The 17,747-nt window shown below is 42.4% G+C and overlaps 1 protein-coding gene across 3 annotated transcripts in view; it reads left to right on the top strand.

The window, feature by feature from the left end:
* Positions 1-6,801: 6,801 nt before the first annotated feature.
* AMD1 (adenosylmethionine decarboxylase 1) overlaps positions 6,802-17,747 on the top strand; it is a 22,917-nt gene continuing 11,971 nt past the window's right edge. For all 3 annotated transcript variants that reach the window (XM_044917381.1, XM_044917380.1, XM_021693315.1), the window contains exon 1: positions 6,802-7,223. In XM_044917381.1, coding sequence (XP_044773316.1) covers positions 7,114-7,223 — 110 coding nt within the window. In that variant the 5' untranslated portion in view covers positions 6,802-7,113. The remainder of the gene's footprint in view (positions 7,224-17,747) is intronic.

The raw sequence follows: 17,747 nt of genomic DNA, 5'->3' as shown, positions 1-17,747 counted from the left end.
CTCTTGCCCTATATTCACTATGCAAAAGGCAACGAACACAAATGCCATGAAGGTTTATGGTTTATGGTGCTGTTGACACAGAAGCAAGACCTTTGGAATGTGGGGAGGATCTGAATAGCAAAAACTGATAAGAGAAGAGACAAAATAACTGTCAAATTCTTCCTCTTATTGTGAATGCAATAGCTTTGGGCCTCATGAAGTATCTTTTCCTGGTACCAAGTATCCATTTTCTTGCTTCTCTCAGGGCACCAGAGATACTCGCAAATTAGGGTGAAAGTTCGAACAGTTGAACATGATGGCTGAGGAACATTTTGCAATACTGAACACTTTTATATTATTCTTAAATTTATGTAGGGGCACCTGGGTGGCTCAGTCAATAGAGCATCCAACTCTGGATCTCAGGTCTGGATCTCAGGGTTGTGAGTTCAAGCCCTGTGTTGGGTGTGGAGCTTACTTTAAAAAAAAAATAATTTATGTATAGGTAGGTATAGGCATAATATACATGAAATGTGATACAGACTCTTTACATTAGTAGCAAAATGGACATGTTATATGAGAATTGCAAATAGTTGAATTTTCATAAAAATATTTAATGTTTCATAAATTTGTAAAAATTAAATTTAAAAACTTACCTTTAGGGGCGCCTGGGTGGCTCAGTCGGTTAAGCATCTGCCTTTGGCTCAGGTGATGATCTCAGGGTCCTGGGAGTGGGGAGCCTGCTTTTCCAACTCTTCCTCTGCCTGCCGCTCCCCCTGCTTGTACTCTCTCTGTCAAATAAATAAATAAAATATTTAAAAAATAAAAAAAATAATAAAAAACTTATCTTTATAATTGTAAATTGTTATTAATTATAATTCATATATGTATTGTTTTTTTTTTTTTAAGATTTTATTTACTTATTTGACAGAGAGAGACACAGTGAGAGAGGAAACACAAGCAGGGGGAGTGGGAGAGGGAGAAGCAAGCTTCCCGCCGAGCAGGGAGCCCAACGCGGGGCTCAGCCCCAGGACCCTGGGATCATGACCTGAGCCGAAGGCAGACGCTTAACAACTGAGCCACCCAGGCGCCCCTGTATTGTCTTTAATTTTAACATAATTATACATTTTGAAAAAATAGTTTTTGAAGTATCTGAAAATAATTTTATTTTGTAAAAAAAAGACATAATTTGTGATATTTTTACCTTTAATTTATATTTTATACACATTCAAAACACTTACTTTTTTAATCCTTTAGATGACAGAATGAGTACAAGTTGAGGTCATAACAGAAAAAGACAGTACATGGGATGCCTGGGTGGCTCAGTCATTGAGCGTCTGCCTTTGGCTTGGGTCATGATCCCAGGGTCCTGGGATCGAGCCCCGCATCGGGCTCCCTGCTCAGTGGGAAGCCTGCCTCTCCCTCTCCCACTCCCTCTGCTTGTGTTCCCTCTCTCGCTGTGTCTCTCTCTGTCGAATAAATAAATAACATCTTTAAAAAAAAAAAGAAAAGAAAATACAAAATTATAGCTCAAAAACAGTAAAAAAAAGTCTCAAAAGAAAAAATTAAAAAACCTTTGAATCAAAGAGGCTATCTGCTTAAATATTTAAAAACTAAAACAAAGTGTTTATGAACCACATGAAATTTGCTAACAGCACATTACAAATTCTTTGCTTACTGAATATTTAATTACTGGTGAAAACAAGAAAATTGTTAGCATATTTTGCCAGGACAATGGCCAGTATATTGTTTATAAATGGCTTTGCCCATTTCCATTAAGGTCATTGTCAATCTGTTCTTATTTTTAAGTTTGTATCTGTGGCTAAATATTTAATTCAGCCTAGGAAATACCATCACTAAATTTGCTATATTCTGAGATTTTTATTCTCTCTTACTAGTTCACTTTCTTATGTTACTTGTCCTTCCCCTATGTCTGATAAATTGAAATACAACACAAAACAGTAAAGGGAATCATTCCAAAGAAAACTGCATTTTCACTTTTGGCATATCTTCTCCTTTTCACAGTAGTCACACCGATGAAGTCAACAGTTTTGGGGACAGATTATATCTGGGCACTTTTGTTTCACAATTTAATGTAAAACATATCAGGTATTCCTCAGTACTTTTGTTTCTGTACTTTGCAGTGATAATGCCATGTCTTAGCTTGTATAAGGTTCTGCAGTTTCCAAGACACTTTTATCACTTATAATCCCACAACAGCCTTGGGTGGTGGAACTCACATTTACATTAGAGAAAACAATGTTTACAACACCATGAATGTGACAGATTTGGGACCACCAGTGGTATACTGGTCAGTGTTTTACAACTGAATCTTAGAAGGTATGGAGAACCCTAATTGTAGAGTTTACCAATTTCCTTGAAGTAAATGCTCCCACCATGGCCAATTCAACCTACCTGTGTCAATTGGCTCCTAAGTGTTCTGAAAACTTAACAAGTGGCTCTTGCAAACAGGAAGAAGCCAGCTCTAGCACACCCCCCAGTCACATTAAATTCATTCCAAAAGTTTATGAAAACTTACATATGTGCCTGGTTTTGAGATTGGGATATCAAAATAGAAGATATGGATGTGCCAGTTTAGTTGGCATATTAAACCAACAATGAAGCTATTAAATGGTAAATTATGTGGTCTTAATTATAAATGCTCCTGGAGGGGCACCTGGGTGGCACAGTCGGTTGGGCCTCCAACTCTCGGTTTTTGCTCAGGTCATGATCTCAGGGTCGTGAGATTGAGCCCCATGTTGGGCTCCGCGCTCAGTGTGGAATTGGCTTGGGTTTCTCTCTCCCTTTCCCTCCGCCCCCTCCCCCCTCAAAAAAATAAGTAAATCTTTTTAAAAAATTAATAAATGCTTCTGAGTGTGATGATAGGTAGGTTCTAAACTGGCCCTCAATGATCCCTGACTCCCAGTATTCACACCCTTATGGAATCCACCCCCTTCAGTGTGGGTAGAACTTGTGACGTTATTCTAATTTTCTTAACCAATAGAATATGATAATGGTGCAAAGCTGATGGGATGCCACTCCGTAATTATGTTATATTAAATTGTAACTTCTGGCTTACTAGCATACTCTGTTTCTGGGTTTGATGAAGCAAGATATGGCAAGGACCTATGGCAAGGAACTAAGGCCCTCAGTCTAGTAGCTTTTAAGGAACTGAATTCTGCCAACAACCACGGGAACGAGGAAACAGCTCCTTTCCTAGTCAAACCTTCAGATGGGACTGCAGCACAGGCCAGTATCTTGATTGTGGTCTTGAGAGAGACCCTGATACAGAGGACTCAGCTAAGCCATGTGCAAACTCCTGACCCACACAAATAGTGAGATAATAAATGTGTACTGTTTTAAGCAACTAAGTTTGTGTAATTTACCACGTACCAAGAGATAATACAGTGTGTGCTAGAGTACTGTCCTAGAAAATGTTATGTGGAATTATGGCTAGTATGGAAATTGAATAAGATTTTTATAGTGTGAAGAATTGGGGGAGGGGCTTTGAGGGCATGCTGGGAGATAAGATTAGTTTGAAAGAGCAGGATCTATCAGGAGGGCACTTAAAAATTCATGTTTCAGCCTAATACTGATTTAATACATTATGCCAAATACTTTTTTGGGGCAATGCTATACAGTTTTAAGCAAAGACAAACAAGCTTTTACATAGCTTAAAATCTGACAGAGACCTGACAATCAACAAATAAGTAAATACAAGAGAACAGTAAGAATTATGCAGAGAATTAAAGCAGAATGGTGTGTTGGGGAGTATCTACTTGGCTACTGTAGATTAGAAAGTAAGGAAAGGTGTGGCAGGTCTGGAGAATGGCCCCCACATCCATTCTCTCCCTGTTTCCTCTTACGTAACAGAATCGGCCAAGTTTTGACCAGGCAACTAACTACCCAAGTAGGAACCATACTTTCCAGCCTCCCTTGCAGCTAGGTGTGAACATGTGACTAAGTGAGCAGAACTGATATTGCAATTTCCAGGTCTTATTTTCATAAGAAAATTGTTTTTTCTGCATTTTCTCTTTTTCCTTTTTTTCCAGGCTGGAATATAGACAGATGTGGATGAGCTTTAATCATGTGAATGAAGACTGTATCCTATGGTAAGAACAGGCTAGAAGGAACCAGGGTCCCTATATGATCTCCCAAAGCAGAGCTGCCCACTCACCCTTAACCACCTCCCTGCCTCTGGATGTTACATGAAAGAGAAATAAACTTTAAACTTTCCCTTGAGTTACTGTATTTGGGGATCTCCTTGTTATCTTAGTTTAGCCTATGCCTTACTACTACAGGTGACCTCTCAGAGGCAGTGACATTTAGGCTAAGAGCTAAGTGAAAAGAATGAAAAAGCTATACAAAGTGGAGAGAGAGCATTTGAGACAAATGAAAAGGACCTAAAAAGAGAAAAGTCAGTATGCCTAGGGCGTAGGGAGTGAACAAACAATGGAGATGGGCTTGGAGAAAAATTAGTTGAGGACCACATCATGTAGGGGTTTGAAGGCTAAGGTAAAGAATTTTGCTTTTAAGTATAAGGGGAAACCAGTGGAGGATTTTTAAATATTAAGAGAAGTGTCATAATTGGATTTATGTTTAAAAAAATCACTCAGGCAGGACGCCTGGATGGCTCAGTCGTTAAGCGTCTGCCTTCAGCTCAGGTCATGATCCCAGGGTCCTGGGGCTGAGCCCTGCATTGGGCTCTGTGCTCCGTGGGAAGCTTCCTTCTCCCTCTCCCACTCCCCCTGCTTGTGTTCCCTCTCACGCTCTCTCTCTCTCTGTCAAATAAATAAATAAAGTCTTTAAAAATAAATAAATAAAATTTAAAAATCACTCAGGTTTGCTCTGTGGTAAATCATCTGAGGGAGCCAAAGATATGTTTTGGACATATTAAGTTTAGCAAAATATTCAAATGAGATTAACTGACCAACTTAGTAATTAGTACAAGGGTCTTTGAGCCTCAAGATGGTAATGATGCTTAAGAAAAATAATATGTTTTACAAAGGACCAATCCAATTGGTAGACACTATTTAAATTATCCTCTGTCAAATTAACAAGGACTTACCTTGCCAAGATTCTTGGCACTTTTATATTAACTTAAATTGCATTGGGAAAAAGCATAATAGTAATTGAAAAGCAACTAATTATAAGCAATTATAAGCCAAATTATGTTTACACCACAATTAGTGTTTGAGGTGGTTTAGTAGACAGATTCTTCATTTCAATAAGCAACCATCAAATAATTGAATAGTTTGTAAAACACGTAAATACTTCTTTTATCTTTATTCCAAGTATAACTGCCACATTCTCTTTGAATTATTATCATAAAATAAGCAACATTTATCTTTTGTCCCAATTCCCAGTTTGAGTTGGATGCTTTTTAAAAAATGGCAAGAGTAGTCTATGTACCTACCACACAACATAGCTTCTTTCAACAGGTTTCATGGAGAAATGTGAACAAATTCACGTTCTTGTAAGACAAATACTACCCTGGAGGGAATCTAGAGTGCAAATTCAAACCACGGCTTTTTCACTAGGTTTTTCATGCTTAAAACAATCTCATTTCACTTTCGGTTGAGGGAAGTCTTTCTCTAAGGATGACAGGGAAAAGTCTTTTGTGTTGTGACAATGGTAATTTTTACGTCAGGATGGGTTTTTTTCTCCCCTATTCCCGAGTATAAGTCATAACTTTGTTACCACAATTTTGCCACTGTTTGAAAATTATGACTTGCCAACTATTTTACAGTTCACATTGATCACTGAAGTATTAAATTTATGGTTCTTTATTTTTTTTAAGTTCATGGTTCTTTAAATCACCACTAGTGATATGTCAGAATGCCTGTTACATGAATTTCCAAATGCTTCTGAAGCACGTGAGATGATATCACTGTAAATTCTGGAGGGGGGGGCTTTCAACTAGCTCATCAGTTTGAGAACATTCAAAGAAAAAAATTATCAAACAATTTCAGATTATATTTAATAAACCAGTTTCTAGAAATAGTTTTGCAAAATAAATTCCCACCAGTTGACTTAATCGAGCACGGAATTGCCAGTGCTTTCACGGCCGCTGCTGCACTCGGCCAACTCCAAGGCTTGGCGAGCCACATGGTGGGAGGTAGGTAGAGCCAGAGCCCTCCAAGGCTGGGCGCCACGTTGCTTTTCTCTTTTAAATAGGGAGACAACGCTTCTGGCTATTGTGTAAACGGGTCGAGAACTGCGTTTACTCGCACATCAGCTAAGGCACGAGCAGAATTAAAGCGCCTTCTAATCCGACCCTTAGCAACATGTGCGTCACGGACAAATGTTGAGTTTTAATGCGTGGCTTCTTTCGCCTTGGGGAAACGCACTTTAGAGAATGGCCAAGTACCTCAGCAATCGCGGTGAACTGCACAGGATCAAAACCACCACGCCATCCCAGCAGTGGCCACCGCCCCCGCCGAACCCCGCCAACCCTTCCTAAGGACCCACCCATGTTCTCTGCTAATCAGTTGTTTAACGCAGCGCGGCACAGCCTTTCCTCACTACTTTCCCGTTCTCCCCACCCATTCCTCATTCGACCCCAGGTTCCTAATCCCCAAACGGACCACACAGCGCCGTCTCCCGCCCAGGGGACAGCGCGAAGCCGAACCGCAGCACGGCGGGCAGCTCCCCGCGCTCCCGGCAGGCGGGCCGCCAGCCAGCCGCAACTCGGCGGCTGCTGATTGACAGGCGGCAGCAGCAATGAGCCTCAGGGGCGGGATGCTGCGTCACTTCCTGGCCTTTCGGGGGAGATGGGGTATATAAATGCGGTGCTCACGCAGCGCCCTCGCTTCCACAGTATGGCCGGCGACATTAGCTAGCGCTCGCTCTACTCTCTCTAACGGGGAAACAGCGGACTACAAGAGACTGAACTGTATCTGCCTCTATTTCCAACAGACTCACGTTCAACTTTCGCTCACAAAAAAAAAAAAAGCCGGGAAAATTTTATTAATCCTTTTTTTAAAAAAAAAGTTAATATAAAATTATAGCAAAAAAAGGAACCTGAACTTTAGTAACACAGCTGGAACAATCCGCAGCGGCGGCGGCAGCGGCGGGAGAAGAGATTTAATTTAGTTGATTTTCTGTGGTTGTTGGTTGTTCGCTAGTCTCACGGTGATGGAAGCTGCACATTTTTTCGAAGGGACCGAGAAGCTGCTGGAGGTTTGGTTCTCCAGGCAGCAGCCCGACGCAAACCAAGGATCTGGAGATCTTCGCACCATCCCCAGGTGGGTGCTGGGGGCTGTCGCCGCTTCGAAAGCATCAGCCACGGGCGGGGGCCGGGTTCCCGCAGCCTTCAGGTGGGGGCAGCTCCCCAGGCGGGGCTCGTTTCGGTGGCCGTGGAGGGGGCCCCGGTGCTGGGGGTGGGGAGCGGCCGCGTCCACGCGGGGCGCGAGCCGGCTCCTCCCGCCGCCGTTGCTGGGCCGGGCGCTGCCCGGGGGGAGGGGAGGAGGCCGGCGCGCCGCGTGCTCAGGTAACGTCTCCCGCGCGGCGTGCGGGGCGGCGGGCGGCGCCAGTCGGGGTGGTTTGTGGGCCCGCGCCGTCCGACTTTCCCCTCCGGAGTTGGCGGTCCGGGGCCCCGGGTGGGGACGTTTTTGGGCCGCGCGGGCTGCCTCCCGGCAGGTGTGGCTCGACAGGCTTAGTCAGGCGCTAATTTGGGCGTGCCCGTCTCTGAGAGCGAGGAGGGAGGGAGCGAGTCTGAAGCCGGGCTCGTTCTCTCCGCGTGCTGCGGGAGGAGGGGGCTCTCCAGGTCTCGGACTGAGGGTCTGGCGCGCAGGCCTCCCGCCCGCGGTCCGCGCTGGCAGCATGTGGCGCCCGGGCGGCGGGGATTGGGCGGGAGCAGTGTCGCAGTGGCTGGGCCCCACCGCCGCCTTAACGTGCTCTGCACCAAATCCTTTTCGGGGCGGCCCCGGGAGACGGCCGCGGAGCCCACCGAGGCTTGCCCCCGAGACTCTTGACCTTGGGAGTGTAACCTGTTACCGCGTCGGCGGGTTCCGGGCGAGGTGCGGGGTGCTGGAAGGTTTGACTGCATTTACGGGCTAGAGGCCCGTCCGAGCCAGGACATAATACCTTTAGTGCCTAAACCTGCAAAGGAATCTGGGGCCCCAGCCTCCCACCCCGGGCAGTCACGCGAGAGGGCTGGGCTGATCGGGCAGAAAAGGAGAGGTCTTCTTGTGGTTTGGGGAAAGCTGAGCGCAAAAGCGCAGGCGGTTGCGAAGGTGCTGGGCCTTTCTCCGCGGCGCTCACACCACTAGCCGCCCCTTGCCTTTCGGCGCACAAGTGCGGCGAGTGTGGCGGTGCGGCGGAGGAACCGGCGCGGCTGCCTCATTGAGGCGACGACCAATGAGCTCCGGGGCCCGACAGAGAGCCTGGCCCCAGGGTGTGGGCCAATGGGCGTTTCAGGAATGTAGGCTGCGCTCGCTGCTGTCCCTGACAAAAAGCAACTGGAGAAGGGAATCCAGGCGGACACGTGCTGCCGGGACTTTTAAGGCAGTATATCTATCTTGAAGGATTCTCCTGCTGGAAAGCGTCGTGTTAGCTAAAATGTGACAGGTCTCATTTTTCAAGCTTTGTGCGACACTTAAGATGTCTAACGTAGCCTTTTACTACGTGCCAGGCTGAGCTTTAAACATTTTATAGTATAGGAAGCAGTTACTTATAAATAAGGGGAAGCTTAGTATTTCCTCCATTTCACAAAGGGGAAAACTCCCTGGTGGTGGTGGTGGTATGCGTCTGATGAAACCATTGTGATTAGATAATGTTAGAAAATCCTGTCGGTGAAGAACTAGTGAGTGAGTCGTATACGGTGGATAACAAATTGTTTTGCTCTGGCTCTTTAAATGTTTGGAAGCTTTATTTGTAAGCACACATTCTTTTTTTTTTTTTTTTTTTTTAAAGATTTTATTTATTTATTCATGAGAGACAGAAACAGAGGGAGAAGCAGGCTCCCAAGGAGCGGGAAGCCCGATGCGGGACTCGATCCCAGGACCCTGGGATCATGACCTGAGCCGAAGGCAGATGCTTAACCATCTGAGCCACCCAGGCGCCCTGTAAGCACACATTCTTAATAAAGGAAAGAGGGTTTTTCCTCCCTCCAAGTTCTTAGGCAAAAATACCAGAATTTAAGCTTGGGCTTTTCTCGTTAAGTTCCCTGAGTCGAAGGGGGGCGGAGAAAGGCTCATAAAAGGGTAGTTTGGTTTCTTTAAATGTCTGAGAACCACTTTTCCTTTGTACTTTTCGGCTGCTGAAATTGTTTTGCTCCCTTGGTGTGGCTCTTAAAATGATGGCAAAAGTTAAACCTTCAAGGACAGAATATTCAATTTTGTTCGTGATTTAGTGCCACGTTTTATAGACATTAAACATTGGTTAAAGCACTATTTTGAGAGTTTATATCACATTTCAGCTGTTGCAGGTAGAGCAAGTAAGAACTGAAAAATCTTCCATTTAGCTGAAGTCCATTGGCAACCTTGGTAGGAACTTTTCTCTGTGACCTGTCGAGCAAGGATGCACAGGTTAGGTTATTAACTAGGAGGTAAAAATACGTGAAAAATAGTAGATGCGAGGTAAATCATCTAAAATCAGTGGCCTGGCCAGAGATCATTGGCTTCTGGTCTTTTGAGGAGTTGGGTGTTAGGCGCTTCAGAGGAGGATTATAATCTAGAAGAGTAATTCATAATGAAATGGTTAAGTAAGTAAATTGCCTTGGAATATCTAAATTTGAATTCAGACAGCATTCAATAGCTAGCTGTTTGATACCTCATCTCTAAAATGAAAATAGTGTACCTACCTTCATAGGGTCATTGTAAGGATTAAGTGGGTTCATATATGTACAGTACTTAAACTGACACAGTAACCACTCTAAGTATTATATCATCTTCTGGGGTGAGTTGTTTTGTTTGCCTTTAAAGACCATCCCCGCCCCCTTTTTTCAGATTTTATTTATTTACTTGAGAGAGAGCAAGCCAGAGAGAGCTTGAGCAGGGGGGCAGAGGGAGAAGTGGACTCCGGGCTGAGCAAGGAGCGGGACATGGGGTTCAATCCCAGGACCCCAAGATCATGATCTAAGCTGAAGGCAGACATTTAACCTACTGGGACACCCAGGCGCCCCTCCTTTTCTCCTTTTTTTTTTTTTTTTAAAGATTTTATTTATTCGTGAGAGATAGAGAGAGGGAGAAGCAGGCTCCCCGCTCTGCGGGGAGCCCGATGCGGGACTCGATCCCAGGACCCTGGGATCATGACCTGAGCTGAAGGCAGACGCTTAACCGACTGAGCCACCCAGGCGTCCCCTTTTCTCCTTAAGCAAACAAGCCTGGGGAAGAAATTGTCAGATTGTAGTGTACATGTTAAAAGACTACATGTTGAAGGGTGTCCTAGCAATTCAATGTATTTTTATTCGAGTAGAGAGTTTTATATTGCATCATTATATTTTTATCATTAAATAGTGTATTAAAATTTAAAAGCCAGAAAGTCCTTGCCTCCACACCCCCACTCAGTAATTCCATTAAAATGCAACTAAAGTCATAGAAGACATTAACAGACTGGAGTAAAATAAACAAGTAAATAAATTACACTCTTCATAAAACATAATAACCTAAGGGCATGGGAAGAATTAACTGTGAAAAGGCACAAATGTCCTAAGAGGGCCTTGCTATAGATGCTAGACATTAAAAAAGATAAAGTTGTTACGGGAAAATGCCCCCTTGTACTTTTTTCCAGTTACCGTCCTACCGTCTCCTCCCAACTTCTAACCACTATAGATTAGTTTTCCCTGTTTTTGAGCTTTAAATAACATGGAATCATTTAGTATGAATCATTACGTAAGGCCTCTTTTGGTCAGCCTTATGTTTGACATTTTGTGTAGTGTTTTGTCAGTGTACACAATTTTTCATTCTATTGTTAATGGGTATTTGAGTAGATTACAGTTTGCTATTACAAATATATTGCTATGAACACTAGTATGTCATTTAGTGAACAGTATGCTTTTCTGTTAATAAACATCTAGGAGTAGAATTGTTAAATCATAAGGTGTGCATATATCCAACATGGGGGTGCTAGTTGCTCCATATCTTCATCCAACACTTGGTATTATCTTTTTAATTTTAGCTATTGTGGGTGTATAAAAGTATGTACTTCCCATCAGACTAATGGAGTTGAGCATCCTTTCATGTCTTCATTCACCATTTGGATATCTTTTGTGAAATGCCTATTTTGGAATGCCTTTTCAGTTTGTACGAGTTCTTTATATATTGTGGATGAATTCTAATATGTGTTATTATAGGTATCTTGCACCCTCAGTGGCTTCCCCTTTCTTTCTATTAGTGATATCTTTAGAAACAGAAGTGCATAGGTTTTGTGTTTTGGGTTTTTTGTTTTGTTTGTTTTTTAAGATTTTATTTGAGGGGCGCCTGGGTGGCTCAGTCTGTTAAGCGTCTGCCTGCAGCTCAGGTCATGATCCCAGCATCCTGGGATCGAGCTCTGTGCTCAGCAGGGAGCCTGCTTCTCCCTCTCCCTCTGCTTGCCTGCTTGTGATCTCTCTCTCTGTCAAATAAATAAAATCTTTAAAAAGACAAAGATTTTACTTATTTGAGAGAGAGAAAGCATGGGGGGAGGGGCACTGCAGAGATGGAGAAGCAGACTCACCGCTGAGCAGAGCGCCTGACATGGGGCTTGATCCCAGGACCCAGGGATCATGACCTGAGCTGAAGGCAGAGGCTTAACGAACTGAGCCACCCAGGCGCCCCAGAAGTGCATAGTTTTAATGTAGTCCAGCTTACCAATATTTTCTCTTTAATGGTGAGCAGATTTTTGTTTTTGTTTTTTAATTTTTAATTTTTTTTAAGTAACCTATACAGGCAACATGTGGCTTGAACTTGATCAAGAGTCTCGTGATGCTCTACCAACTGAGCCAGCCAGCTGCCTCTGGTTAGCAGCTTTGCATCCAATTTAAGATATCTTTGCTCATTTTAGATTAATGAAGATGTTCTTTTTTCCTCCTAAATTTCATTTTGCTTTTCATATTTAGATCTGCATTCCATCTGGAATTTTATTTTTAATACAGTATGAGGGAATACAGTGCACTTGAAGTAAAATTGGCTCATCTTTCCAGGCTGCTTTTTTTTTTTTTTTTTTTTTTTTTTTTTTTTTTTAAGATTTTATTTATTTGAGACAGAGAGAATGAGATGGAGGAAGGTCAGAGGGAGAAGCAGACTCCCTGCCGAGCAGGGAGCCTGATGCGGGACTCGATCCCGGGACTCCAGGATCATGACCTGAGCCGAAGGCAGTCGCTTAACCAACTGAGCCACCCAGGCGCCCATCTTTCCAGGCTTTAACTCCCAAGTCAATCTGGAACTTCTCTGTTAAACATTTCCCCACTCTCCTATAGGCCAATTAGAAGAATTTACCTCACCTGTAATCTGAACAAATTACAGAACACTGAGAATCTTTTTACTAACTTTTTGAGGGAGACAAAGGGTACATTATATAATTTTTGTTGTTTTGAGAGAGTACAAGAGGGGGCAGGAGGGACAGAGGGAGAATTTTTGTTTTTAAGATTTTATTTATTTGGGTAAGAGGGAGAGGGACAAGCCGACTCCCCACCGAGTGCGGAGCCCAACTCAGGGTTTGATTCCCAGGACTCCGAGACCACAACCTGAGCGGAAGTCAGACACTTTAACTCACTGAACCACCCAGGCGCCCTGGGGGGAGAGAGAGAATATTAAGCAGGCTTCATGCCTGGCATGGAGCCTGATGCAAGCCAGATCTCACAACCCTGAGATCATGACCTGAGCTGAAACCGACTGGGAGTCAGTCGCTTAACTGGCCAAGCCACCCAGACACCCCTTTTTGTTCTTGGGTTGTGAGATTGAGCCCACATTGGGCACTAAAAAATAAAAATAAATTTTAAAAATGGAAAATCTTGTGTGGCTCAGATTGAAGAATACTGGTTAACAACATGTTGAAGAAAAGCTGCAGTCCAGTGTACAGTGTATCCATATGAAAAAAGGAATAGATGATATGTTCTAAAACAGACTTAATTCACACATTACTTGAATTTGAAGTGTAAAAGGGGTGGTATATTAGGTTTAACCTGCAGTTTCTCCAGCAGTTTTTCAGATTTCAAAAGGATCTGAACAGAAATCAGTGATCATGTATTAAAAGGTCTTGGGATTGCAGGACCAAACAAAAGCCTTTTATGTTAAGGAAATGACAGCTATGGGGAGGAAGTCTGTTAGAAAATAAGAAATTTTGCTGAGAAGAAAGATTTTTGCTTTTGAATTTATAACCCTGAGCTATTTTTCCTAGTAATGAGGTGGGTTCAGATGGGAAATTATAGTGGACATGAAGAGAGTAAATATTAACTATGGGAAGGTTAGAGGTGTATTTTTGCACAGTTAATGTGAAACCATAAAAACTAGAATCTGTAGTGTTCATGTTGAAGGCATTTAGGACTAGTGGGATATTCTGCTATTTTTCTCCTTCAAATTTTGTAAGCTAAAATTTAATTTTTAGTAAAGGATTGGGGCAGTTGCAAAGATTGTAAATCACACCTCAACATTAACTTTCCCAGAACTCCTGTCTTAACCACATCATTGCACAGTATTGCAGTATCAGTGATTTTACATTGAAGAAGTTTACAACCCATTGCCAAAACCTTTTAGTGTAAATGTTTTTAGTAGAAAAGCTTCATATTGAATTAAGCTTCTCATTACATTCTTCAGAAAAGTTTGAACTGCTATCCCCAAAGCACCCTTTCTAAAGTATGCATTAAAACTAATAACTGTAGCAGTAATTATACCCATTGTGATTAAAATTAGCCTATTTTCAGTTGATTTCTTTGAACAAAAGGGGAAGGCTTTTATTTTTCTGGATATCTGAACTAACTGCCCTGATTCAGGGAAGATATCCAGAATTTCTGGTCAGTCTAGGCTTCGCTAAAGAATGATCTCCTGGTTGGGGCGCCTGGGTGGCTCAGTCGTTAAGCGTCTGCCTTCGGCTCAGGTCATGATCCCAGGGTCCTGGGATCCAGCCCCGCATCGGGCTCCCTGCTCAGCTGGGAGTCTGCTTCTCCCTCTCACTCTCCCCCTGCTTGTGTTCCCTCTTTCGCTGTGTCTCTCTCTGTCAAATTTAAAAAAAAAAAAAAAAAGAATGATCTCCTGGGGCGCCTGGGTGGCTCAGTCGTTAAGTGTCTGCCTTTGGATCGGGTTATGATCCTCAGGGTCCTGGGATCGAGCCCCACATCAGGCTCCCTGCTCCTGGGGAATCCTGCTTCTCCCTCACCCACTCCCCCTGCTTGTGTTCCTGCTCTCGCTATGTCTCTATCAAATAAATAAATATTTTTTTAAAAAAGTGATCTCCTATTTTAGGATGGTGTTGACCCAAAGACTAATACACTTGGGTAAGGTATAGAGGCCTGAATGTAGTGTGGTAAGGGGAAAGTCTCTAAAACAGATTAGTGTGACTTTTGGGTAAATTACTAGGTAACCCTGAACCCAGTTTTTATTCGCATGGAGGCCTTTTAAATGCAAATTTCTAGGCACCATTTGCTGCATGTCTGACCTACTGGGTCTGAGGTTAGGATCCAATTCATCGGGCGATGAGAGTGGTAACTCTGCTCTGACGGGTTTCTTCCACCTGCCAGCAGCATTCTGTTCTCTCAGACATTTATTTGTAAAATTGTGACTTATTTTAAGTGGGTAGTATTGTAAGTAGAGTCACATTGTTGATCTCTAGAACTTTTTCATCTTACAAAACTGAAACTATACCCATTCATTTCCCCTTTCCTCTTCCTGGAGTCCTTGGCAAACATCTTCCTTTAGGATTTTGGCTACTTTAGACACTTCATAGGAGTGTGAGTACCTCTTAATGGAATCATACAGTATTTGTCCTTCCATAACTGGCTTATTTCACATAGCATAAGGTCCTCAAGATTCATCCATGTTGTATGTATATATCACATTTTATTTATCTAGTAATCCTTTGATGGACATTTAAGTTGCTTCCATCTCCTGACAGTTGTGAACAACAACAAACATGGGTGTGCAAATACCTCCTTCCAGACCTTGTTTTGAATTCTTTTGGATATATACCCAGAGGTGGGATTACTGGATTGGTCATATGGTAATTCTGTCTTTAGGGTTTTGAGGAACTTCCATACTGTTTTCTGTAATGGCTGTACCATTACACCAATGATGCACAAATGTTAAAATTTCACCACATCTTTGCCAAAACTTCTTGTTCTCTCTTTTTTTTTTTTTTTTTTTACAGTAGACATGCTAATGGATGGGAGGTGTTATTTCATGGTTTTGATTGGCATTTCTCTTATTAGTGATGTTGAGCATCTTTGCATATGCTTGTTGGCAGTTTGTGTATCTTTTTGGAGAATTGTCTATACAGATCCTTTTGTCAGTTTTTTAATTGGGCTAATTTATTTAGTTTTCTTTTTAAGTGTTCTCTGTACCCAATGTGGGACTCGAACTCACAACCCCATTTGAAGAGTCCCACACTCCACTGACTGAGCCAGCCAGGTGCCCTGTTGGGTTATTTGTTTTTGCCCTTGGGGAAGTTCCTTATAGAATCTGGATATTTACCTTTTATCACCTATATGATTTGCAAGTATTTTCTCCTGTTGAGTACTTTCCTATGATGTGCAAAAGTTAAGATTTGATGTAGTTCCATTTGTCTTTTACCTTTGTTGGGTGTGCTTTTTGTGTCATATCTAAGAAAGCATTGCCAGATCCAGTGTCCTGAAGCTTACCCCTATGTTTTCTAGGACTTTTGTAGTTTGGGTCTTAATTTTGGTCTTTATTATTAATGAATTTTTGTAGATGGTGTAAGGTGAGGATCCAACTTCATTCTTTTGTGTGGACACCCAGTTTTCCCAGCACTGTTTGATGGCTTTTCCCCCCCCAATTTTGTAGTCTTGGCACCTTTGTTGAAGGTCATTTGACCTATGGCATTTCTTTTTACATGCTACATTTAAAAATGTAGTCAGTTGTCCATTTTGGGTTTTGTTGAATCAGATGACCTATAAGTCTGTCATCTTACTTGTGTCTTTTCCGTTGTAGATGCTCCAACTTGTTATGTTTTTAGTAAACCACAGATTCTTTAAAAAAAAAAAAAAAAAACTTCAAATATAATATACCATTAATGTTTTGCTTTCTGGCATGGTGACCTAATACTCAATCCATGTACTGTTACTAGTAAAGAGTATCCTATTTTGGGGGGATACTTAACCATGATCTGGGTGTGACTAGGATCCAGTAAAGCTTTATTTACAAAAGGAGGCTTATTTTCCTGGAAGAAATATGATAAAATAACTTGCTGAAATTCTCAGCTGTTTTTGGTGTTGATTTTTCACCTTTCTCTTTATATACATATATAGCATTGTATTGGCTTTTTTAGTTTTCTCTCACATCTTGATCCTTGATTTATTCTTTTTGAGCCTGTTGGCTCTCCTAAGGTTGTCTTTTTGGTTGATCATTTAGCTATGTGGAGTTGTTTTTTTTTTTTTTTTTTTAAAGATTTTATTTTTATTTATTTGACAGCGAGAGAGGGAACACAAGCAGGGGGAGAGGGAGAAGCAGGCTTCCCGCGGAGCAGGGAGCCCGATGCGGGGCTCGATCCCAGGACCCTGAGCCACCCACACGCCCCATCATTTAGCTATGTTGTAAGGTGTTTTAAATAAAGGCATTCTTTCATACTATGACTTTGAAAAAATACTAGAGGGTTTCTTTTAGGGGAGGAAGAGTTTGGTTGCAAAATTAACTAATGGTGAATGAGTGCAAGAGCATTTTGGTTTCTCTCAAGATGGAATAAGCACACTACTGTCTCTTGTGTTTACTAAAAACCTTGGGCAGAATGCATGGAACAGCTGAGGACTTTGAAAACTAAATGTTAGCAGGTGAATTGAAGAAAGAAACTATAACTCAAAATACCACTGAAACAACTGTGATTCCGTTTCTTTTTTTTATTTTTTTTTTCCTTTCCCTTTGGTTATCCCTTGGGGTGGTCTGAAAAGCTGCCAGAAGCTGGTAACTGCACACTAGGTGCAGGCAAAAAGACTTCCAAGAGAGGTCTTTTTCTGGACTGCAGAGAAGGAAAGGGAGCCGGCTTCTTTGAGTCAGAGAGAGTAGGGAAAATCCCTGTTCTGTTTTTGTATTGCTTTGCTTTTTGTGTGTGTGTTCTGCCCACAGCGTAGGCAGTTCTGTAACAGTTGTGGCCAGACAGATGCCTAACACTCTAGGTGCAGGAGGGAGACCCCTTTTTGACCTGAGGAATGTGGTCCCAAGAGTGAAGAGCATTGTGGATATTCCTATTGCTCTTTTCCCTTTTTGTCGTTTACTCATTTGGCCACAGAGAGACAGGTGGTCACAGGCAGCCTGCTGCAGTTGGACAAACTTAAAGCCTTGGCTTTTTAGCCAGAGGACCCAAGAATTGGGCCCCCTCCCCAAACCAGAAGTTGTCAGCAAGATTATGGGAAGGAGAGAGGTGAAGAAAGTGATCCCATAAAGGTTTATATAAATAACCCTGAGCTGTTACTGTATAGATCTGATCATAAACAGTACATCAAAGGCTTTGAAAACTGATAGACCACTGCCCAGTCCCAGTCTGGCGACTGGGCGACATGAAGGCAGGACAAATTTGAATACCGTGGCAAGGGCTTTCATAACTAAACTGAAGCCATAACATAACCCAAAGAAGCTGGATAAAAACTTGAAGACTGAACTTAACCTTTTTTTTTTTTTTTTTTTTTT

Source organism: Neomonachus schauinslandi, chromosome 8 (genome assembly GCF_002201575.2).
Source record: "Neomonachus schauinslandi chromosome 8, ASM220157v2, whole genome shotgun sequence".
NCBI classification, from domain to species: domain Eukaryota; kingdom Metazoa; phylum Chordata; class Mammalia; order Carnivora; family Phocidae; genus Neomonachus; species Neomonachus schauinslandi.
The sequence above is the reverse complement of the archived record's forward strand: the minus strand, read 5'-3'. Positions and strand labels throughout refer to the sequence as shown.